Source organism: Asterias rubens, chromosome 2 (assembly GCF_902459465.1).
Source record: "Asterias rubens chromosome 2, eAstRub1.3, whole genome shotgun sequence".
NCBI classification, from domain to species: Eukaryota; Metazoa; Echinodermata; class Asteroidea; order Forcipulatida; family Asteriidae; genus Asterias; species Asterias rubens.
This window is the reverse complement of record NC_047063.1, coordinates 18,351,196-18,377,286: the sequence shown is the minus strand read 5'-3', so window position 1 is coordinate 18,377,286 and position 26,091 is coordinate 18,351,196. Positions and strand designations below refer to the sequence as shown.

The 26,091-nt window shown below is 36.9% G+C and overlaps 1 protein-coding gene across 1 annotated transcript in view; it reads left to right on the top strand.

Moving 5' to 3' along the window:
• The first annotated feature begins 570 nt into the window (after positions 1-570).
• Positions 571-26,091, top strand: part of LOC117304051 (membrane-associated guanylate kinase, WW and PDZ domain-containing protein 1-like) — a 77,418-nt gene continuing 51,897 nt past the window's right edge. The window contains exons 1-3 of the mRNA XM_033788537.1: positions 571-669; positions 2,985-3,467; positions 19,102-19,218. Of these exons, the coding sequence (XP_033644428.1) occupies positions 3,155-3,467; positions 19,102-19,218 (430 nt within the window). The 5' untranslated portion in view covers positions 571-669; positions 2,985-3,154. The remainder of the gene's footprint in view (positions 670-2,984; positions 3,468-19,101; positions 19,219-26,091) is intronic.

The following is a 26,091-nucleotide window of genomic DNA, read 5'->3' as shown; positions in this document are numbered from 1 at the left end:
ATAAAACTTGGCATATACAATTCCAACAACACACTTGCCGAATTCAATAGGCCACCTAGCTGTGTGCTGCCGGCGGGCGGCGGCCGGCGGATAAAATCTGATCCGGGATTCCCCGGAAAGAAGAAGAAGAAGAGGTGCCGAGGGTATTGGGTTTTATATCAGATTATTATGAACAACTTGTTTACACCACAATATACATGGAGTAAGAAACACTCGCAATGTCGTGTAACTTTTTAGGTGAGATGTCTTCTTAAAATTAATTTGCATATCAAACGATTGTTTTCCCTTTGTACCCCCTTTTGGGGCCTAGTGATAATGCCCCTCCTCGCCTCTTTATAATTAGACTAGCTTAGTCTTTCCTTTTATTTTAACACCCACACACACACGCTCGTTTGAAAACTGGTAACCTGATACGTCGTTTCGAACTCATAGCCTACACGCAGAGTACCATCATAAACCACTGCCATGATCCTTGGTACCCGGAATTACCATTGTGGTATTGATAGCGAATTAGGAGTAATATTATCGGAACCAGCGATGGTCAATCGATCAGTATTTTTTAAGCTGTGTATGTTTTTAAACGGAATATTTTTAAACGAGAAACACCCTACTCTGACTGTGAATGACTCATTAGAAAACAGCTGAAATGAACTAATTGTAATATGACAGGTAAGTGTAAAGATGTGTTAATACTGCGAACTTGTCATGTAGAAAGTATGAGGTCTGGAACCGTGGAACAATGATGAAATTCTTGTGTGGTGTGTGAACGATTTAGTGAAATGTGTACAAACAAAATAAGCTTCACATGATCAAGCGTACGGTACGGACGTACACAAACCTGACAACCGAGGTGTCCAGCCTGCTGTGCTGTGTGTGTTGATTACAAACTTTAGTTCAGGGGTTAAGATTCTGTGGATATATTACCCATATATTACTCGGCTTTCAAGAAGTTAACGTGAATCAGGTTAAATTCGCCAACTATGATTTATGTAAGTACATGAAGTATTGTGAATGTGACAGTGATGAGGTGGTGAGACTGCTGTGACTGGGACTCTGTCTGCTCTGTCTAGTGTCTGTGTTTTTGTGCAGATCCTCTGGTCTGGCCGGGCTGCTCATAATCAACAAATTCATATGCAATTCATTGAATGAATCATTGTAATTTGATCTCGTTCATTTCAAGTAGGCATGGTAGGGTGGCCAGTTTTTTATTAATGTAGAAGGTATGTAATTTGTGGCCACAGGCATTTAGTTGCGATAATCGTAACCCTCCATTGAACAACACAAGACTGATATTATCGGTGTAACTAGCAGTTTTGACCAGTTTTTGCCAGACTCGTGATCAGATTCGTCCTTTTTTTCCACTTTCCAAAATCATGACAGACATTCTAAACACTTGGAGTTGGAGTTGACACTTGGAGTTGATCTTTATTGTAATTTTGCTATTTTACTAATAAAACGTTAGGAAAAAGTATCCTTATCCGGCCACCACTTTTTCATTCATTATGAAATTAAATTTATTTAAATAATAAATAGTGTCTTACTTATTATATTAAAAAAATGAGGTAGGCCTATTCCTTTTTGTAAAAAAATAGTGAAAAAGTGGTGGCAGGATGCGGAAGGTCTTCTGTTATTCCCACTGATAAAAAATATTATGAAGGGAAGCTTTTAAAAAGCAGAAATTAAAGTTTTTACAACATCAACAAATTTTTGTTATGTTTTTTTATAGCCTAAGTTGCAGAATATCCTGTATAATTAATACCTCATAAATATTCATGATTGAGAACTGGCTTCTCACTGATCCATTCACCATCACATAATTATTAAAGGGATAACTTTCCGTATGGCGCCACCACTTTTTCACTCATCTTTTAGAAAAACAGGATATCTCATTGAGGTAAATTAGATTCTATATTATTTCATATTGAATGAAAAAGTGGTGGTGCCATACGGAAACTTTTCCATAATGAGTTCTTTAATTAGCCCTTTAAAGGATTCGGGTACTTTTTCAAAACAGATTTGTCCACAGACTTGCATTAAACTTACAGGGTTTGAAGATAATGATAGTGGAAAGCTTCCCTTCAATTATTACTAACTAAGGTTGTGTAGTTTTTGAGAAATGAGTAAAACAAGTCACAAAATAATTTTGGTCTCATGAGACCAAAATTATTTTAGCATGTAAAATCCCCTTAACCATTTATGATATCATACCAAAACCATAGCATAACTGGTTAATACGCTTTTACATGCTAAAACTGAGACGAAAATTATTACTTTTACTCATTTCTCAAAAACTACAGCACGTCAGTAAGTAAAATTTCAAGGGAAGCTTTCTACTATCATAATCTTCAAACTGTTTAAGTTTAATGTAAATCTGTGGACATTGTGTTTTTTGTTAGGAAAAAGTCCATATTATATATACCCTTTAATCACACCTGATGGGCATCTCAAAGTGCTGAGTAATTTTGTTCCTGCAAGGTGCGCAGAGCTACATTTTTAAGTAATGGACCAATTTCTTACCCTACATTAGGCTAAAAGTAGCAGCACACGTAAATGTCAATCAGCATTTTCCTGACCTCAATTATGCTGAACTAGAGAAGTATGAGATAGAGTTAAACAAACATAACATGGTTTATGTCGGGTGGAAAGCATGACAGTCAATAGCTCTCCACCGGTATTGGAACTTGAAATTTGACTAATAAGTTCCCTTGCCCTTGACTTCGCCTCGAGAACTGGTTTGACAGTTACAAACACCTCAGGGAGCTAAACAAATATTTTAAATGTAAGTGTCTTTATACAGTGGTGGACAAATAAGAAAACCACTCTTCAAAATAAGTAAGGATATTTGTAACCTTCAATATATTAGTGAAAGAAGAAATCATATTACTATGATTGATGTAAATGGGGTTGATCCATTAGGCTAAGTGCATCTTTTCTATCTGATAGCCAACATTAACAATGTAGTCTCCTGAATCCTTTTGTTTTAGGCTCATCTATACGCAGAAGCATTGCAGTAAATCACAGTTGATGGATTGAAACGTGATACGTGCACAGACAAGAAAGGTAACGGAATACTGACAGTAGTGATGCTCATCAAATGGGGGATAGAGAACAACCAGTAGAGTCATCATAATTAGGTAACACTCGGTCACTCGCAATGACGAAGGATAACAAAAAGGGTACCAAACCGCCCAAACATTGGAGCCAATATGTCCATGAGACCGTGGTGTCCCCAACAGAGGATGGCAGCTCAAACTTCACCATCAGGGGCGGGGCGGAGAACGGGCTGTTCCCCTTCGTCGCGGATATCCGCAGCGACAGAATCCTGCTGCGCTCCGGAAAGCTGCACACTGATGATATTGTGGTTGAGTTGAATGGGCACAAGCTGCCAGGGTTTACACTCTGGGATATTGAAGCTCTTCAGGTGCACATTGGCAAAGGCCCGCTCCATGTGAAGACAGTCAAACCAGGTAGGTTGAAAGTGAACAGCTTTTCCTGATGAGCAATAATGCATTGTTCTGGGGAAAATTTGACTTAGTTTTTTTGTACGATGTACAGTGAACTTATTTAGGAACTCATGGTAAACCAACATGAGTTCCTTATTAGAATAGAACGACAAGTTCAGTGCTAGCCGTTGTTATAACCCTGATAGTAGGGGCCTGCAAGGTGTTCATGTTTCAAAAAAAAGAATTACATTTTTCTTGTAGCCCTATTGGACAAGGTTCCCAGTAAAATATACCGAATGCTGCGTTATTTTGTGGACAGTATACTTTGGATCCCCCACAAACACCCCATGCTCTATCACTATCAAATGATCAGTATTTAAAATTGTGAATATAATATTGTGCCTAACACCAAGAGTTTGATTCCCCTAGAGTAAGCTTCATCACACAACAAGACCAAACCTACATACTCCCTCCATGTTTACATGAACTATTCTTATGAAAGCCTATCTGACTGGTTAAGTCAACAATCTTTTGTGAGGCTATCATTCCTTTGCACACAGGACAACCCCAGGTGGATATTTTGGTTTGGAGAGAGAGAGAGGAGGCCAATTGGGGATCAATTTATCATAAATTTTTGACAGGTGAACAAAGTGTCATGTTTGCGCTCTTAAACTGGAAATGCTTCCTAAACTGACCTGGCTTGAAATTTAGAGATCAAGTTCAACCAGAAAACATCTAGTGCACATTACACTTTACACACTCACACTGTACAAAGTACACTCACAAAGGCAAACCATTTTTATACTCATCGGAGAAAATGAATTCAATTAATTCACAAAGCTTGAACTTCAATCAATAAAATTCAAATTTAAACTGTACTTTAAAAGATTTTGTTTTACTCTTTCAGAAAGAAATTCAAAAATATATACTTTAGGTTCAATTAGCAAAACCAAACAAATGAATATAGTTTTTGTACACTGTACATTGTAACATGTGCTTAGTCACTGCACTTTGTTGGTATTTTGTGTCCAAGTGCACAAGTTTGGTATTTAGTATTGTGGACTGTAATAGCTTTAATGAACACAGATTTGTACTATATGACGGTCACAATTTTCTGTACTGTTCATGTAATACACTTGACTTCACAGCTCAACAATAATGCTATGCATAAATAGCCTGCTAGTGTTTAGCTTTGAAGTACTGTAACTGTGTAGGTGCAGGTGCAGTTTGTACAAATCAACAAAGAGAGTGAATGCATACAGCTTTTCATTTCTCGGTCAATGTATATCACACGCATTTCATCAAAGTTCAAGATAAAAATAATGAATGTTGTTGTTGGTCCATGATGCAAATCACTGACTAAATCACAGGTAAATCCTTTACTCAATGTTGTTGTTTAGTTTCACAGAATTTTGTTTTGCCAACACACTTGGTTTTGTGGTATGTACACCAAATACAGAGTGCTGGCTGTACAATGTACATTACAATTCACTATGTACAACAGTTACTGAGTTTGTAGCAATATTTTCTGCTTTTAAAACATGTTAAAAGGGCTCCATGAAATTGGGCCAGACCACTGTTGAATTTAACTTTCCATGTGTAGGCTTTCAAATCAACTCCATACACCTAGTATTAACAACACACTTGTTGGCATTTGTACACTCTTGCAATATAAATTTCTACTGACAAGCACATGTGGGAGCAACAACCCTCCCGAGTACCCCAGTGGTTGTCAAATTGCTTATCATGTAGTCAAACAGGAACCATTCAGGATATTTAGCAACCCAATGATTTCCTCCTTGGCAGGAAACAGCAATGATGATACTACCCTAGTGGCTGGTGGAACTTGTGAAAGCAAACTTTTAGCACTACGTGCAAACTTTAAAACACAACCTCTGACTGATGTATTTATCATAATCTCTTGAACTTACACGTTTAACACAGATTTAAACAAGTGGTGTCTATCTTCTGTTTAAACTAACTGTAAAGATGAGTCACTGGTCATGAACATACATGTACACATGTTAAAGCCATTGGACACTTTCGGTAAACAGTATTGTCCAAGGCCCACACTTCGTGTATCACAACTAATATATAAAATAACAAACCTGTGAAAACTTAGGCTCAATCGGTCATTGGAGTCGGGAGAAAATAACGGGAAAACCCACCCTTGTTTCCACACATTTCGCCGTGTCATGACATGTGTTTACTATAAATCCGTAATTCTCGATGTCGAGAATTGATAATTGTTTTAATGTTTTCTCAAAAAGTAAAGCACTTCATGGAATAATATTTCAAGAGAAGTCTTTTACCATTACCTTCTGTAAACCCTGTAAGTTATTTGTAAATCTGTGAACTTTTTTTTTTCACTGTTCCGAAAGTGTACAATGGCTTTAAATTCATTTTGTGCTTTTAAGGCCACTGGGTCTGTTTCACAAAGAGTTCGGACTTGTCCTAACTTTGGACTAGAACTAAGAGAAATTAAAAAGTTACATGTAAGGCTAGTCCTAAGTTTGGACGAGTAACTCGAGATAAGAGTAGTCTTAACTGTTTGTGAAATCCACCCCAAGTCCATTTTGTGAAAGTCCTAAGTATGGATGGGTTGATAAACAGGATGGTTGAACAACGAAATATACTTGTCTGGACTTGTACATTGTAGAGAATGGTCTTAGGAGAATTGTAGGCGGAAGGCGCCAAGCTTTACTTCCAGGGAAACAAAGTCATTCATGTCTCGTTTTTCTGTAATGCGTGTAAAATTTCAGTCTATGAGGTACAGTACAACTGTAGCTTCGATGCCCCTAACGGTCCAAGTCAGTGCCTCATCCCCTCATTTTTTCTATTATTGCCTTGATGTCCCTAACATGCCTTATGTCCAAGGTCAATGCCTTGATGTAAATTTTCCTAGTCAATGCCTTAATTCCCTTGAAAAGTTTGATCAGTACAGCGTTTGATTTCCCTTGTCATAGACAGATAGAGATGCCCCTAACTCATTAAGGCTGTATCCTTAAATGTTACCTCATTGCATGGTGGTACGGATACAAAGTTGTAGCAGTATAGCTGTGGCAGCAAATTTGGATTTGGCTTGTGAACAACTTGCCCTTTAAAGAATGTGCCCTAGTAAGTCTGCATTCATGTAAAAAGTCAAATACTCGATTGCATATCATTACACTTTTACAGTTGCCATGCTACATTAATCTATGAATATCATTATGGAAGTCAAAAGCATGGATCGATAACTACCGTTACAGTATTACACGGTCCTTGAATAGCGGGTAATTATGCAATGTTATGTACAACAGTAACTTGATGGCACCATGGAGGGAGAAATGATCGCTACACTCTGCAGTCTATTGAACTGGGGTTTCTATTTATAAAGTAGTATTTAGAATTGTAAAGAATGACTCAGAATACTGTGGTTTCAATAATAAAACAGCCTGCCTTGTTCATGTTTGTTGTTGGTCATTTTGATAAGCGAAAAAACATTCTGATTGGCTGCTGTGTTTTGTTATCTTCTTGTACTTTGGGCTGTGTGTAAAATATCTTCAGCAATTCACAAAAAATCAGTCAAATTGACCCTTTAAGCCATTCAGGCCTGGAGTTACAGAGGCCACAGAGCGGATGATGCCATGGCCTCTGTTGCCCCATGTCTTGGCCTTGGTGCCCTTTTAAAAGTTTCCCATCCTATACTTTTCCAATTGAAGTGCTCTTTGGGAAATGAAAATGAGGATCATTTAACCATACAATAAAGTTAGAGAAAAACCCATCATGTTTTCACTTTTTTTTTTACAATACAGTCACAGATGTGGGGCAACAGATCTACGGATCATAGTATGTATTTGCTTTTGTTGTCCCTTGCCCATCTTGGGGTATAATGTTGTCAAAGTATTTTGTTTTGTACTGTTATGGCGAAAAAAATAATAATAATAATAATAATAAAATAACATGAAGACTGTATTATAATGACAGGATTGTATTCCAATACTGGTTAGAATTGTTTAGTCTACACTTGAATGGTCAGGTTTTATCAGCTGTGTTCAAGGTTCAATAACAGCTACACAAAGTCACCCAGTATGCATCTCTTTTTTTATTATAGGAAAATTGCTTTTTAATTTAGGTTAAGAAAATATTGAAGGCAACTTTATTACTGTATTATTCTATCAGTGAACTGGGGCTATAAAATAATCTGTGCAAACACTGTGCAAGTATTGTACATCATCATCATAGGCCATGGAAACTGAAAAGGGCACAATAGGCCTAACGTATACAACGTACATTGTATACAGACAAAACCTCCCTACCCAGTGCTTGAAATTCATGCCCACTGGTCAATGCCTTTGTGCCCTCATAGGGTGCCCTTTACCAAAGAGAAAATGCCTTGGTGCCCTTGTCTGGCATGCATGCCCCACCCACAACTTTGAATAAGTCCAGCGTCTTGTGTACTCTTAATATGAATGGCATAATATGTACTGTATGAAGACTATGGATAGAAATGCTTTTAGCAATATCCGCCATGACTTGGTGCCCTTGTCTGGCCTGCCTGCCCCACCCACTACTTTGAATAAGTCCAGCGTCTTGTGTACTCTTAATATGAATGGCATAATATGTACTGTATGAAGACTATGGATAGAAATGCTTTTAGCAATATCCGCCATGACTTGTTAAAATAATGCGAGGGGTCTGTACAGTACACGTCTTGTACACTAACTCTGCCCATTTGTTGACACACATTTTTCTGTCGCTAACAGCCGAATCCCTTCGAACATTGTTTGTCAATCGTCAAACTCCAGGAGGTATTTGTAGCAGAAGGAAACCGTTTCTGTTTGCTTTTACGTTACTTCTGATGGTGATTCTATTAGATGTTGTCACTGTGTCCACATGCAGTAAATTATTTTTTTTTTTGTTATAAAAAAAATAATATTTGTGATTTTTGTTTTTATTTATCTTGTATTTGTTTGTTGTTGCTGTTTTGATGTAATTCCTTGGGAGATACAATTTGAAATAATTTTGATTGGAGGAAACCTACATTACATTTCAGAACTTCTGTGAACAATGTTCTTTTAATAAATATTTTGGAGTAGACTACAACATTAATATTAACCACAAAATTTGTTTATGAGCAATCAGCTGCTTTAAGCGGTAGTGAATACAAATTGAAACTGCCATTTGTAATATGCATACATAATACATTTGTACATCAAAGCTGTATTTATTGGTTTATTTCATAAAAACATTACAAAGGATGTATGACAACGATATGGTTGAGTTGCACTAGAACATGTACTGTATAAAAATGTCTTTAAAGGGTCTATGTAACTTTTGTTGGACAAAAAACACAATGTCCACAGATTTACGCTAAACTTACACAGTTGAAAGATAATGATAGTAGAAAGCTTCCCTGAAAATATTACGTGCTGAGGTGCTGTAGTTTTTGGGAAATGGGTAAAACAATGTCATAAAAATAATTTTCGTCTCATGAGACAAAAATTATTTTAATCATTTACAAACATATTTTCATGACATTTTTTTGCTCATTTCTCCATAAAAACAGCACCTCAGTAAGTAATATTTGAAGGGAAGCTTTCCACTATCATTATCTTCAAACCCTGTAAGTGTATTGTAAATCTATGGACATTTTGAAAAAGGTACCCAAATCCTTAAAAGAGAGCTGAAAGGTTAAACAGTTAAAACACACAATAGGTATAAATGAGCTAGTATTACAAACAATCAAAAAAAAAAACAATCAACCAGCACTTAACCAAAAAGAATGATACATTTGTACTTGGCAAAAATAGACGTACATGGAATCAAAGGGACATATTGTACATAACACGTCAACACTGCTGTACTGTCGGGGTTCTTCCTAAGATTTTTTAAAACTGGGGGTGGGGGGGGGGAATTCCAGACCCAAATTTGTTAAGTTTGGTCACAGAATGCTGAATTGAAACAAGGTCCTCGGAATGCATTTATAGGGCAGTACTATACTTGTTGTTTATCTTTTGTTTTAAAAAAGCCCATTGTACTGTGTGGTCTGGGGCATTCTTTTAGAAGCACATCGCCCAATACTCTGTAGCTTGTGCATGGAGAAAACCCTGGTTGTCATCTGCTACAAAATCACAGCGAGTTGTGCTTTTACATTAACTTTGCTAGTGTAAATGTGAGGAAAAGAAAATATTTGTGTAATTTACTTGAAAGTTGAGTTTTTCCAGTATGAGGATACTAGCATTACAGTTTCATTCATACCAAGGTTCAGGCTGTCCCACAGGGCCTCGTTAGTGTCATTCAAAAACTATTAGAAACAATAAGAAATATCCAAATGAATCATTAATTCTCACTGGTAATTCACTTGGGACCCTGTGGAAATAAACTACTGCATATTTGTCATACTATAAGATGTTTGGGCAGAGCTTTATCAAAACAACTGAATTTATTTAAAGACATTGATACGGTTTTTGTGTACCGTGTGATAATTTGATGAAGCAGTGTTACCAGAAAATTGGTGTTGATAATTAATCAGGATCAGGCAGGAAGTTAAATTGTATTTTTGAATTGAAAGCCCCCCCCCCCCAAAAAAAAAAATGAAGAAAAAAAAAAAAAAAGAGTTTTGTAATTAACCCGGGGAAAATAAAATGTCTCAATCTGAAAGCTAATCCTCTACCAATCCTCCACAGAAATATTTCCGTCTGAAACATACAGTATACATGTAATCAAAGTCATACAAATATTTATAATTTATTTGAAGACCCCACAAATCACAGGTTGCTTTATTTTGATTGCCGTAATTAACGAATAAGCCTGATATTTTTGTTCGCTTCTTATACATGTGTAATTAAAAAAATATTATAAAAATAAAGGACATAAACTCTGCCAAAAACAATGTTGTGTACATGTACATGTACGTAACATACTAAATTATATGTTTAACAATGAATTCGTAATTTGCAAAATGATCAGTTTTGTATTTTAGTTACAGGTACATTGTACAAGTTTTATCCTTGTAGTATTATGTGCAGAAAGCAGGGTCGTAATATTCACCGAGGGATATTTCCTGCCCTAACTATTCTCACATTGTCTTGATCAGTCCTGCAAAGGGATCTATCGTATTAGATATAACCTTGGATGCACAACTGGATTTGGTATTGTTTACACCTAGCATGAAGAGAGATGACAAAATGAGGGTCATGACAGGGTGTGGTGCAAGTGTAGACATTGACTACCTGTATGTTCACCATCACGCCTTACTATTGTCGCTTTTATTTTGACCACAAGACATGTACATGTATGGGAGGACACGTAGCATGGCCATCACTCTTTCATTTATTTTATTTTTTATCAAATACGATTCATGGCATCAGCTGAGTTGCAAGTAAATAAAGCAGGACTCAAAATTAACATCTTTTGGACTGCAAGCCCGAGGCCAGTGATTTTAAACTCACATTCATAAATACCTCAGACAGTTTCGCTATTCCTATTGGTGGAGAGCGCATCACGTGGGTGTGTATAAACCTTTGTTTATGACCAGTAAAGAGTGTTTAAAACATGGGCGTGACACGCGAGCTTGTACCTGTTCTTATAAGACAGTTTCTTCATTCCTATTGGTCGAGAGCAACGGCTGAAACAGGTTTATTTTTTATTTTATTTTTTTTTTGACCAAAAAGTGTTGATGTTTTTGAACGAAAAAGTATAAATGGGAATCAAAGTGTGTTGAATCGGTTTTCAACTAGTGGTTTAAACCCGCCGAGGCCTGGTTCTTGATAATTTACCTCGACTTCGTCTCGGTAAAATTATCAAGAACCAGGCCTCGTTGGGATTAAACCACTTAGTTGAAAACCTCTTCACCACACATTGATTCCCTTTAAAGGCATTATACACTTTCGGTAAACAGTATTGTCCAAGTCCCATACTTCATGTATCACAACTTATATAAAATAACAAACCTGTGAAAATTTAGGCTCAATCGGTCATCGGAGTCGTAAGAAAATAACGGGAAAATCCACCCTTGTTTCCGCACATTTCGCCGTGTCATGACATGTGTTTAAAATAAATCCGTAATTCTGAGTGCGTACACAAAGACTGCATACACAAAGATCACATTTTGTCTGGTCTTTAGGGTTCTTGGCTTGAACACAAAAATCTGGTTCTGTCAAAAAATTGAGCTCCCCCCCCCCCCACCCTAAATTCGATCCGTGTAAAGAGCAGGCCTTACATGCTAGCACACCGGGTTAGTAAACTGTGCATGCTACTAACCCCCCCCCCCCTTCCCGGAAGCTTTATTTTAAACCAACTTTTTAAATGTGTTTTGGCAGTATTTTATCTTTCCAATGTATTAATGGTACATGTAGTGGTCGTAACCAGTTGTTTGTTCAAATGAATACATTTATAAATAAATAAATAAATTAATTAAAAATAAACCATTAAACTCTAATGAATTGAGCTACATTAAAATACAGTAAAAATGTACTGCAGTAAAGTACATAAAACGCAAAAAAAAACAAAAAATACAAAAATACAAAAAAATCTGTAAAGAAAATAGACCTAGGCCTTGAAAAAGGGGAAAAATGCAATACAATAAACAATATAAAACACAATGAAGTACAGTTTAGCATGAAAGCAATCAAAATGCAATTGAAATATGAAGGAAACAAAAATTTAAACTAAAATTAAATTGCATTGCAATGAAAAATTACAATACAATGAAATGCAGTTTTAAGTGAATGAAAAATCACTATACATATTTATATAACTTAATTAATCAAACTTAAAAAAAAGTAACACAATAAACAATAAAAACAATGAAGAATAATTCAGTGTAAAATAACCATAAATTAATAAAATAAAAAATGCAAATGAAATTTGAATGGAATTACACTGCAATAAAAAAACTACACCAGACTGCTGGACCTGCCTGGTCGTAAACTTTAATGACCCGGTGCTAAACACTGACCTCGGACCTGCTGCGTGTGGTCTAGTGTAAGTGTAAGCCCTACCCAGAGGGGTAAAAAAAAACACGCCAAAACTCAAAACAAATTATTTCTAAAATAATAAACAAAGTTTGGTAACCACACTATTTTTATTCTTTCAGCTGTCAGTTCCTGTTCAATAAAATGGTAAATGCTGATTAAAAAGTATGAGTACAAAACTCAGTTTGTTGAGTGTAATTTGATGCAGTTGTTTTGCATAAATAGTGCTGGAGTACCACAGACTAGCAACATTGATATCAAATGTCATGGCATTGGAAAGTTAAGTTGAGTACTCATTCATGAAGAAGTGTTCCAGTGTTTTTTTTTTCCAGCAGAGTTGTTGATTCTATATTCGGGTATTGGCAAGGACAAGGGCCCTCCTCAAGAAAGTCACATGAACTTTCTAGATGGAAGTGCCCTTTACATGGAAAATTGGCGAGAATGAAATCATCGGTCGGCTATATTTATGGCCGTGTTCACCTTGTGCAGGAAGCTAACAAATCAAGCTGATATGATAGTCGCATGTTGATTTGCAAAACTACATGTTGTTGATGGCGCATTGTTTCTTTCTGTGTTAGGGTAGGATCCTAAATTAAATTGTGGGGTTCTGTTTCTTAAATGATTTTTGTCAAATGGCTCAATAGTTTTGGTGGAAAATAAGGAATTTAAACAAGTATTTGCTGACTGTCTAGTAGTACATGTAGCTTGTCTTTTCACAAGTTCCCAGTGTTTCCCCGTATTATCATGGGACACAGTAATTTTTACAAAATATGAAGGGATGTATCTAAAAGATTAAAGATTAAAATTATTTATTGTCATGATAAAAAACATGAAATTTGTCTTCCCTGTGTAAAGGAGACTACATTATATACAAGAAAGGCATATCAACAATAGACAACAAGAATAAAATTACAATTTACAGATATACAAATATATCTAGCATAGGACTTCAGCGATAAACTAGCAAGCAGAGCCAGTTGAAGTGAAATCTAACTGGTCCCTGGGTGTGCTTCTGGAGTTTGGCCAGCGAAATTAGGGGAACCAACCCCGCCCCTAAAAGGGCCCCCTGGCTGTGTGCATATAGAGACGAGTGCACTGTGTGGCCTGGTACCTAGGCGCGTGTAGTTAGGGACCAGACTCTTTTTGCCGACGATATGTTTGAATTCCCGACGTGACGTCGATGGTAGGGGGGCGGTAACAATCGACAAAGGGGGGCATGTCTTATTCGCTAATTACGCAAGTGAGATATGTCGGGGAAAAAACAAAACACATTTATTGAGGTTCAATACATATCAGAAATAAATGACAGCAAAATTAACTGTTTTATTTTAATTCACTGCAGCATCCCTTTAAGGGAGAACACAATGTATTGTGAATTGTGGGTTTGATGTGCTCTGTGAGTACGAAATGCACTATCTCCTTGTAATAATGGGCAGTTGAACTTGTACGGTCATGAGGGTGGAGTGCCATCTGATCCTCATTAAGAGGACACACCCACCTCATGGATGGATGACTCAGCTCTACTAACGGAGGAGGAGGATGAGGAGGCAATGATTACCCTCCAGAGATCGCATCCCAGATGCTCCTTGTAGAATGTCTCTCACCACCCTAGCATCATCAGCTGTGTCTGAATCAGATGAGATGGTTGAATACACAGGCAGGCCCTCATTAAGATAGGCGTTGTCGTTTTCTTGTTTTCATAATTATGAATTCGCGCTGATTGTACACAACTTAAGTGGCCTTGAAATATATTCAAGGTAATTTTTCCCGTGTTGAAAATTACTCATCTGAGGAGACTGAATGCCACTGATATGTGTACATTAGAACTCCCTTTTTATATATTTATATATATATTTATTACATTTTATTATTTTTACATATTTTATTCCTACCAATCCTTTACATTACCGTTAATTTAAAGGAACATGTTGCCTTGGATCGGTCGAGTTGGTCTTTGAAAAGCGCTTGTAACCGTTTGTTATAAAGTGCATACGTTTAGAAAGATATTTTAAAAGTAGAATATAATGATCCACACAAGTATCACTCGAAATTGCAAGTTTTTCCTTTTACTTTGCGAACTAACACGGTCTGTCGCAAAGTAAAAGGAAAACCACGCAATTTCGAGTGATACTTGTGTGGATCATTATATTCTACTTTTAAAATATCTTTCGTAGGCCTACCATGCAATTTATAACAAACGGTTACAAACGCTTTTCAAAGACCAACTCGTCCGATCCAAGGCAAGGTGTTCCTTTAAACCTCCCTTCAGCTGGATGAGCTGGGCTTCTTGCTAACTGGGGCATATGGAACTCTCTTACAATATGCACTTCAATTACCTGCATTTGAGTTGCTTGATGCATTATATATAGAGCAAGGAATACATTTTACAAACTGACAATGAACATGTATTGGTTGTCAGTGATGTGGTGATGTTGTATAAAGTGTGCAGTGCATCAACATAACATTAAGGAGGCCTTATGATTCAACAGGCATGGAAAGCACTGTAGCAACGGTCATTACAAATTTAGCGCAGAAATTCAGAGATGCACAGTTAGCGGAGAATGGTTAAAACGTAAGCGCATAAATTGGGGGTAAGCAGAGCCATGAAATCGGGCCCTGATCTATTGTTGCATCAAAAAAGTTGCTGGATGAAATGGCATCCATCGCATATTAAACAGTTAAGCCTGAGTTCCCCATATTTTGCCCTTTGCTGATAACAGATGGCTGATTTTAGTGCATGTGAAGATAGAGCTGTTTCAAACTGCTTACCTACCAAAAAGGATCTACATAGGCCTAATGTATGGTTTAAGTGCAAAAATAGTTATAATGGCTTGTTGTTAGACCCAAACAGAGTCTTTCTCGAAGGTTTAAAAGCAAAACTCTTAAAACCCCAAAAACATTCAGTTTATCCTGCATAGCATGCCAAGAGCATCCTGCATCCAACCAAATGGATTCATTGATTCAATCACTGTCCATTTAGCAATTGACAATGTGGGCGGGGAAACTCTGGATGACGATATTAATGATGATAATGATGATGCATTGTGCATTCATGCTGGTGTTCATAATTCCAGGCTGGTGTCTAGTAAATGGTGGCCATACTTTACATAGTATTGTATAGCGTCACTATTATTGGGGCTTATGTTTATAGACTGTTTGTCAGTGTCTCATTAAACGGATGACGTGGAGTGTGTGTCTCTTACAGTATGCAGCAATTTTAGCTGTCAAAAAGAGAAAAGTTGGTGGAACATAAATGTTCATGTAGGTACGTGAGTACAGAACTGGAAACATGGCTGGCATGCAGGTTCCAGTTCGATGGAAGACATGGCCTCTGTTGCCCCTGGTCTTGGCCTTGGTGCCCCTTTAAAATTTTCCCGTAGACTTTCAATGGAAGTGCCCTTTTCAAAATGAAATTGGCCTTGCCCTCTTTCGAAAGGATGAAATTTCAGGCGATCTTATATAGACATGAAAACTTACCAAAATGTGAACATTTTGAAGAAGAGCATCAAAACTTGAAAACATTTTCTACATTTGTCAGTTGCCTAGCTGTTACATGTACCTCCGTACTGTACAAATAGTGTACTAGGCCTGTATGTTTGTACAATTGTGTATTATGGTATAGTTACCATGTTTCCGTCAAATTAAATTATGCCTTGCATTGGATGCAGTGGTGTACAGGTTGCTAGTTGTTATACGTAGGCCTACATGTGGTACACCATGTTTGCAGTAGTGCATTACGTAGTGTGCAGAACTTACTGCATCCATAGTACATGTACATGTTGTGTCTAATTCTACAGTGTTTATGGGCACATGTATGTACTTATGTTGTATGGTGATACATTTGTGTAATAAATTGCAGGATAACAGATGGCTACATTATATAGATGCTGTGCACTGTAGGCTTATCTATGAGTTTATATACGAGTGCACATGTATTTACTGCTCCATAGAAATAAAGGATTATTGACCAAACAGCTCATCTTTCAAATATTGTAATGAATGTGGTGATCGTGAACAAATGTTTTACTAAAGTCCTAATTCCCCCAAAACTCATGGTCAGTTTCCATCTTGCTGCTTGACCTTCCAAACCCCAAGTAACAGACTGTGCAAGTCTTGTGTGTACTCGAACATTGGGAACCCGCTTAAGGGCATGAGTTTGTTCCTTTTTGCGTTAATGCCATGTGCGTGAAGTGGTCCCAAAAATGTTTGAATGCGCATGAGACTTGCATGGTCTATTGCTTGTAAAGAAATAAACCATTAACAAATAACAAATCAAGTGTTTGCCTTGTGCCTTAATTGACTTGGAAATTATTAAAAGTTAGTTAACTCTAGTCTTAGACGAGTAACCCGTCCTAACTTAGAATGGGTTCAATGCGTCCTACGTCTTCGGAAAGGGAACTTAACTCGTCCTACATGTAAGTCCTAAGATTAATCCAATTTAGGGAGTTTGATGAAATCGACGGCTGGATCATCAGGTATTATACCTACAGTGTACATATACACTTTACTCTAGTACTAACCTACTGTACAGTGACAACAACAGGACAGGTGTATTTGAACTAAGATTTAATGCAACAATAGTCGTGGATCTGCCTTGAGAAGGTGACCTTTTTAGGTGGTGTGTACTGTAAATGCATTGATTTGTTGTGGTTTTAGGTAAATACTGACAGGGCAGATGGAAGGTTGCTCTACATGTGTGCAGGTTCTATGGTTGAACCATGGAGAATTTTCTTCCTTGGTGGTTGGACTGTAGGGATGTTTAAACCCCTCAGTATTGACTCAGGCCGGCATTACGGGCAGGCCACATCGGCCTGAGTGGCACCTGGTCCTGCCCTTGGTGCCCCTTCAAAAGTTTCCCATTTACTTAAAGATTTTTCCAATTGAAGTGCCCCTTTGCAAAAATGAATTATGGCCTTGCCCTTTCAAGGATGAAATTCCAGGCTTGTTGACTCTGGTGTTTATAACACTTGTCCTGTTATGTAACTGGTAGACATAAACAGCATGTGTAGCCTGTAGGCCAGACATGCTACATGTACATAGTTGTGTATGCAAGCTCACTAGAATAGTGTGCTTCTTCTTTTTCTTCTTCTTATCGTGTCCACACACTAGTTATTGTGCTTACAGCCAGAACTGAACACAGTTCCTAGCAATATCATTGTAAAATAGATGTCATGGACCCAGAATTTATATCATTTTAGGCCTACATGTACATGTAATGGAAAATTTAAGTGAGTGTTGTCAAGTGTGGATCAAAGAAAATGTGATGTAGGCCTATCAGTATATTACCTAAAACCTCAATATCATTGTACTCTGCAAGGTTCTCAGTTTTTGCATTCTTGCTCCAGTGGACACCTCCTGAGAATAGTGTGCGAGGTTCATGTGTACCGGTATTAACCGTCAATGTCTAACATTGGAGAAGGAAACACTTGTTGAGCAGCAGAGATTAAAAATAGCAAAATACATGTAGTGCAGCTGGTTCGTTGTACTGTAGGTTCCACATCTTTGAGGGAACATTATTACCCAATCACGCATGAACCTCGTTAGCTACATGTATCGATAAGAGAACAGATTCATTCTCAACTTTTTTTAAATACGTACATATATTTTTTCGGCCTAAATTCTTGAACAGAATAAACTGCAATAGAGGCGATACTTTTTCAATTTACTTTTTCAATTTATTAGGCCTACTTCACATTTTCTTTGATCCACACTTGACATCACTCACTTAAATTTTCCATTACATTTACATGTAGACCTACAATGAACATGTAAATTCTGGGTCCAAAAGCATTCCTTGTATATATGTAGCTGACATGCTGGACCAATGATTTGGAACAATCTTTCTCCTGCCATTAGGGAATCTCTTCTCAAAAAGTTTATTTCGTAAAACTCTTTTAAAAGTTTCACAAGACTCACCTCTATTATTTCTTTTCTGTGTGCTATGAACTTGATGGAATACTGTCCTTTAAATTTGAATTTTATGTATCGTGCACTGTTCACACTTGTAACCCGGTGCATTTACTCCAGATTGCTTTGTGCAATTTTCGATGGCTCCACGGCACAATATTATGACATCGTTTTTCTCCGTCTGATGTTTCTCTCAAACGGACACATCCATAAATCATTCATACTGTCCAATGCATTTTAACAACAGGGATTAACTGCAAACAATCTAGGCTTACTTCCCCTTTCGTGTCCCAATTATCTTCATTAACCCTAACAGATTATTAGGCCAATTAAACCAGGATCAAATTAGAAAGGTAAAAATTGTTTTTTTTATTTGAGTGTAGATTTATCCGTTTGTTATTAAACCATGAATAAAAAATAACTTTGCTGTTGGAAGTGACGTGTATTGAAATCAATGGAACCGAGACTGAGAGGTGTGACAACTGTTGAACAGTGACAAAATATGAACATACTTGTATACACATGCATGACAAATGAGTCATTGTATAGAATTGTATTGTATAAATAATTCTCAAGTATAACTTCACAGGCCATCAGTTGAATATAAATAATTCTCAAGTACAACTTCACAGGCCATCAGTTGAATACACACAATGGTAGGACAACCCACACACACACGCGTCGCCACAAATAAACTTTCAGTTTGTGACTTCTGTCATTGTTAGTGGTGCTGTTTTGCATACCATAAAGAAAACAAAACCTGTAAGGTTTTTTGTCATTTTTTTTGCCAACAGGTCAGATGTTGAATAAAGACCTGAGGAGATATCTCAACATGCGATTCCAGAAAGGTTCAGTGGACCACGACCTGCAACAAACCATCCGTGAAAACCTCTACGTCCGGACTGTGCCCTGTAAGTACATCGTTCATTTTATACTACATTTATTTGCAAAAAATAAACTCCAAACGTGAAATTAGATTATTTACTTCTCATCAAAGATGACATTTCAGACAGAAATATTTGAAGAGATGTTTTTTATTATCATTATCATTAGACCATATAAGTTTTAGGTAAATTTGTGATCTTCACGACTTTTGTTTTTTACCAATACTGTAATGATCCTAATGGCTTGATGTTTCGACCCTAGCAGAGTCTTTTTCTAAGGCTACCTTTCAAGAAAAACTCTTCTAGGGTTGAATCGTCAGGCCATCATTAACTATTTTTTGCATTCATACCATCAGCCCTTTCTGTTGGTAAGTTAATTTGCAGCAGCTAATTCTATTAGCTGTAGTAATTTATCCACACAGCATTTCAATGAGGGATCATAATTAGTTATTTAACCAACTAATTATGGTGGAGTGTTTTTAACTATCTAGTACATGTACATAATGCAGGTGAACATAAAGTACAATGTACATTATTTTGAACTTTAGAAAAAGCTACTATTTGTGTTGGTAAGTGTAGCAGACTCAAGCTTGTCTGTTGATAACTGTTCAATACTGTTTGCATTAATTTTGTATTATTTTTTAAAGCTAAAATATCTTAGTTTAAAATTATACCATAGAGGTACATTTATACGAACCTTTGACTTACATGTAACACTATTGGTAATTACTCAAAATAATTAATAGCATAAAACCTTACTTGGTAACGGGTAATGGGGAGCTGTTGATAGTATAAAACATTCAGAGAAACGGCTCCCTCCGCAGTAACGTAGTTTTTGAGAAAGAAGTAATTTTCCATGAATTTGATTTCAAGACCTCAGAATTAGATTTTGAGGTCTCGAAATCAAATTCATGGAAAATTACTTCGTGTGACAAGGGTGTTTTTTTCTTTCAGTATTATCTCGCAACTTTGACGACCAATTGAGCTCAAATTTTCATAGGTTTGTAATTTTATGCAGATATGTTGAGACAGACCAAGTGAGAAGACTGGTCTTTGACAATTACTAATAGTGTCCAGTGTGGGCTCGCCCCAGCATTTCTGGCAGTTGCGCCAAAGCACCTTGTAAACCTTTATACATGTAAGGTGTTACATAAATCAGTCATATTCAAAACATTCAAAAACCTGTCTGGAAGTACATAATGATGTGTACTTTGAGATAACCATAAACAATGTAAACCGCTGTATTAGCCTAAAGCTGTTACTATTATTTATTTATTATGAGCAGTCCATCCCTGGAACTCCTAAAATGAAGGTCATTGAAACCGTAGCCCTTGTTGTCCCACGATGCTGATTTCACAATGATTTAAGACGGATCTTTGCTGTGTATAAATCTTTTCTAATCAAAGTGTGCCATAACAATTCAAACCACTATTGTGATACCGACAACCCACCTTTCAAGATGATTCTAATTTCTCATCAATTTGTGAAATCGAACCCCGGTCTTGGCCTCGTTTTTTTAAGTCTTTATATTCTTTAAAGCTCAAATTCTATTGGGAAATTCACAAAATCACTGGGCTTGTACTGTTGAGCTCTCAAAATTGACCAGATTTTTTGTTTAGGCCTAAAGATCAGAATTGAAATGAGAACAACAATAAATAGCCCAACTCAGGCCTGTATGCTTCATTTTTAAAAGGGCAAGGGCACCAAGGCATTTTCTCCTAGGTACACTGTACATGTGAGGGGCACCCTGAGGAAATTGTAAATTTCTAAGCAAGCATTTCAAGGGCACCAAGGCAATCGCCTTAGTTGCCTTCATGAAGAATCAGACCTGCCAACTTGAAGATCAACCTTTTTAGTGTGCAGATGTTAGCCCTTTAAAACACAATGAATGGACTTTTGTAACCAGATAGCTATTTAAAAGCTTTTGTGTTCTGGAATTGAATTTGAACCGGGTGGGGATTTTTGTCAAAAGATTCTTCTGCCCGATGTCTTGTTCGGGTGGGAACTGGAAATTTAATTAGAAATTGGCTCTGATAGTTAAAAATTGATCGACCCTATAGTGAGCTAAGTGTAGCTTCCTGCTTGACCTTTATGTCAAGAAAGGACTACAGTAGCTACAAAATGTACTGATGGTTCATTCAAGACAACTGTCTTGTGAAATGAATTATTATGGGGCATAATAAGCTGGAACATTATTATGGCTAATGCAAAGCTACAGTTTCATACAAGGTGAACTCGTAAAAATTATTTTAAACAAATTCTTGTAGCTTTGTAAGTAGTTGAACTTTGAAGCGTCAAGTAAAGATAATTAAAGGGCAAGGCATAATACGAATATTTATTTGGTGAAAACTTATTCTTAATATCAAACAGACAAATTTTACGTACACATAAAATCTGATAATGCAATTTACTTTATAATTTTTTTTATAACTTGCTAATAAAGTCTTCCTTTCACTACCTTCAAATAAAGACCACAAACCTAAAGTGAACTTGGCCCATAATTTTTCAATAATCAGGACAATCAATTATCTGCAGTCAGTTGTGTAAATTTATTTACAGACAACCAAGAAACCAAACCAGAAAAAAGAGGGAGACTAATGGACTAATGTAAGACATTAGTAGGAACATTGCATGGCAACAGACAATTTAAGATAGAATGAAATTGAAATGTTTGTGCAAAGATCCGTTCCTCCTTCAGTGGAAGGAAACACATGTAGGCCAAATTAGGCCAAGTAAAAAAAGAAACACGTTTTACAGGCCGCCTCCTTTTTTATTTTATTTTTTATTTTATTTTTTTATGCACATTTTATATTTTATTTTTTTATATTTTATAAATAGGGTTATTTTGATCTCAGCAAAAACAATCTGAATGCAGGCCTGATACTTCACGGAGGCAATGAAGGCGATTGCCTCCGTGTCCCCTGGTCATTGCCTTGGTGCCCTTGAAATGCTCAAGTACAATTTTGCAATTTCATCATAGGGTGCCCTTCACCAAGAAGAAAATGCCTTGGTGCCCTTGCCCTTTCAAAAACGAAGCATACAGCCCTGTGAATGTCTTGTCTGAATGCCTCTACTAAATTGTTTCGTTTATGTTTTGTGTGTTTCAGCAGTAGAAAAAACAATGGATATTTGAAATTTTTAACAAAGAATGGCGGCCATCTTGAAATAAAAAATAAAAAGCCCCTCTTCCTCCTTTTTTTGAAAAACCTGGCCTTAAAGAAAAAAATAAAGAATGATTCACAGACAGCTCCTCCTGAAATTGTCTTAATACCCTTTGGCGACAATGCTGATCTATATTTGATGTCAAAAAACTGAAGAATAGTTTTCTATGTAACAAACAGCTGGCCAAAAAAGGTCATCTAAAAGAATTACAAGCCACGACATTCTGCAGTACATTTCAGTCCTCTGTGAACCCCAGGATTCCAAAACTGTTTTTCTCGGGCACGGTGGAAATATTAAAATACCCTGCTGACTGTCGGGAATCACCTGCGCCTAGAGACGAAATGACACAGAGACAAACATGAGAATAACAAGTCTTTTGTTTTCAAGCTGAAGGTTGTCCTGATCAATCAATAAATTTGTAACGAACGTAAAAATAGATGTAAACGGTTTATCTGGATGGATTGTGTGGGTTCTATTTATGACCATTAAAACAAAAACATTTAAGTAAGGCCACCCTTTGTTATGTTTTTTTTTCACTGGCCATTATAAACATTTGTAGCTGTTCTGGTGGTGCATACAGAGGTAATTGTTATTTCACGACAATGTCTGAAAATGAGCTAATTAGCATTGTAGAGGGTAATAGAAAAATCGGTTTAGGGAGCCCAAGCCACGCTCGCCCTTAACTTTTGGGAGATGCTACTCTTTTTTTAAATTCAATGTTGGCATCTCTGGTTAATCACTACTTGGGGGAAGGGGGGGGGGTCCCGAAAAGTAGTTTCTCTTTGAATTGTACAACCTACATGTGTAAACAATGTTGAAAATTTTTGACAGACCAAAAAACCTTAGATTTAAAAGCAGAAATTCCCTTTTTCATTGAATGTGGTCTTGATCAGGACTCCAACCCACACTCCAATGATTCAAGCATCAGAACATGAGCCCGATGCCATGCAGACTGCTCGGCCACAACACACGAAGAACAGACGAATGATTCAGCTTGAGGCAGAAATTATCAAACAACCAAACAAACAAGCAAATAAAACAATATAACTGGGTAAAAAGAGTATTTGTGCAGGCAAGTTGTACTCTTGAAAAGATGCAAATTTGTTTAAAACAAGGTGTAATATCCCCCAGCATTTGTCAGCCTACATGATCAAATCTTTGTAATAAAAAAAAAAAACTAATCTTCTTAAATTCCCCTCATGTTTTGTACAAGAATTTGACTGAATTAGTGGATTTGCCATTTTGATTAAAAAAAAATAAGCTACAGAGCATACATGTAGCTTCTTAGCATTGTCCTAGGCTCTTTATACACAGCCATTTTGCCACACTAGCAGGAATCACATGCATGAAATGCTTATGACATGAAGTGCTGTGGGGTTGATGCAGTTTTGCAAACTTGTATCCATAATATGTTCACGTAGTGTTTTTCCCAGGTTTATGTGGAAAAACAATCAGAGGATGTGATTGTGAATGGATGCATTATTCTTTCTGGAACCAAATTTTTGTCCCCACCCTTTTTTAAAAGTGTTTTTTAAATGAAGGAATCCTGGCTGGAAAGAATCCAATGTGGTCCCCTTGCCCTTCCTCCAGGCTATTGCTAAGGTATGACAGATGCCTTCTACTTAACACAAGGTTGGTGTTTGTCTGCCAGGCTAGGGAGGCCAGGGCCTTCACCACCAACCAACACCAGTGTTTATTTGTCAGCTTTTTTTTGTAATCATGGCATCACCATGGCAACCGGTAGTGACCTGTAAATGAGTCTAGTCTAGGGTTTAACTGTAATGAAGGGTTGACCTGAAATGTGTTGATTTCTCTGCAACATAAATAACACTGTACATTTTTGTATGGTACACGTGGCTGCTACACCACAGCATTATTAAAAAACAAATGGTTTCCTATAATGAAGTGCTATTCACACGACAACAGTTATTTAACTTGGATCCCCTGCTTAATTTTAGCATGGTTGTAAAATGTAGCAATGCTTGACCAGATATTGCAAATGCAAGAGAACTTGGACAGTAGAAACAATTGTTGTCCTTTAACACAAGGTATGTATTCATTGAAGTTGTACAAGATGCTACAATCTAGCAAGGGACCCTTGCTAATTTGCTCTTGTGTGAAAGGGGCTTAAGTCAACATGTAGGGGGAAAAAAATACAGTTTTGTTTATGTGCTGTGCTTTTGTACAGGATTTTCTGTACATAATGTACATACTGTATGTACAATGTACTAATAATATAGTATCAAAGTCTTACTGCACCATGATGTACAGTGTAAATGTGTACAATGCACAATACAAATTTACGACACAAATGTTCATCATGTTCATGTTCATTTGGGCCCTGCCTAACATGTTGCCTACTTTGTGTTATTCAACACAGATGTGAAGTTTTGAGTTACATTACATGTATTAGTCCTTTACCAAAAGCACACTTTATTTGTGTGTGTTTTGTATTAGCATACACATTACAGTACATGTATGTGTAGTGCAGCTTGATCGGTTTGCCATTTTTAAAGGGGTCATTTCCAGGATGGATTCTAGGGAATCAATTCATTGTATACAGTGAAAGATTTCCCTTGTGAAATGTGCATATGGTGTAACATTATATCAAAATGCTATCCAAAATGTATTGTTCCTACTCAAAAATCACCAGTTGCTACTCAGTATTACTATTAGCATTCAGTGTGCACAAAACATGTTCAGTCAAAACATTTTGATGCAAAATGGGTGAACGAAGTTGTTTTTTCGGTACTGCGTGTATGGTGAAAGGTGGTAGCAATTTAAGAACTGCTTGTAATGCCTGGAAACTATTAGTGTTCAACAAGCGCAGTTTGATGTATCAGTTTATTTAGCATGTCCTGTGAAAAGGGTCACTAATTTTGAACGTGAAACTTTGGGAAACCAACTAGAAATTTGTTCTTTGAATTGTAAAAAGGAGTAGTAGTGTAAGTAAATGTAGACAAAGCTGTTTGTGTTGAGTGGGTTGATATCACCACCTGGTTTTACCCTGAGGAAGGTGAACGTGATATTTTTAACTTTTCAGGTTTTCATTGTTGGGAACAAAAGCCAGGGCCATATCAAAAGAGATACAAAGGTCAGATTGTGAGACTACTGTATGTGAAACTGTGATTTCTCTACATTTGTATATCTAGATTCATGTTTCAATCTACATTGTAAATGTATTTAATGCAAAAAAAAGTTGTCAAGAATTGAAACAATATTGCCTTTGGCACTGGCAATTCTGTAGTAGGTCTATGTTTCATTTCTAAAAAAAAATTGAAAACCATTTTTTCAGACCTGGAATTTTATCTTTGAAATGGCAAGGCCATTTTCGTTTTGCAAAGGGCACTTCCATTGGAAAATCTTAAAGTCTATGGGGAACTTTTGAAGGGGGCACCAAGGCCAAGACCATAGACCATACCCATTGGGCGAGCGCTAACTGCTGAACTAGGTGCAAACCAGTCTAGCTAGCGATCAAACTTTTCAAGGGTTTTCTGTACTTTTTTGCAATTTTTTTATATTGTATTCTCAAAAGCCGAAGTGAATTTCACTGTATACGTGTAATGTGTGTGACAATAAAACAATTGAATTAAAACTTGAGCGCTAGCTTAACCAGCATGCACCTGATTCCACGCCTTATGAACATGTACCGAGTAATGGCGAAAAAGGTCTAAATGGGACGTGTAATTCCGAGCCTGGTTTTTGCAGGACAAAATCTAGAGAGAGAAGACAGTACAT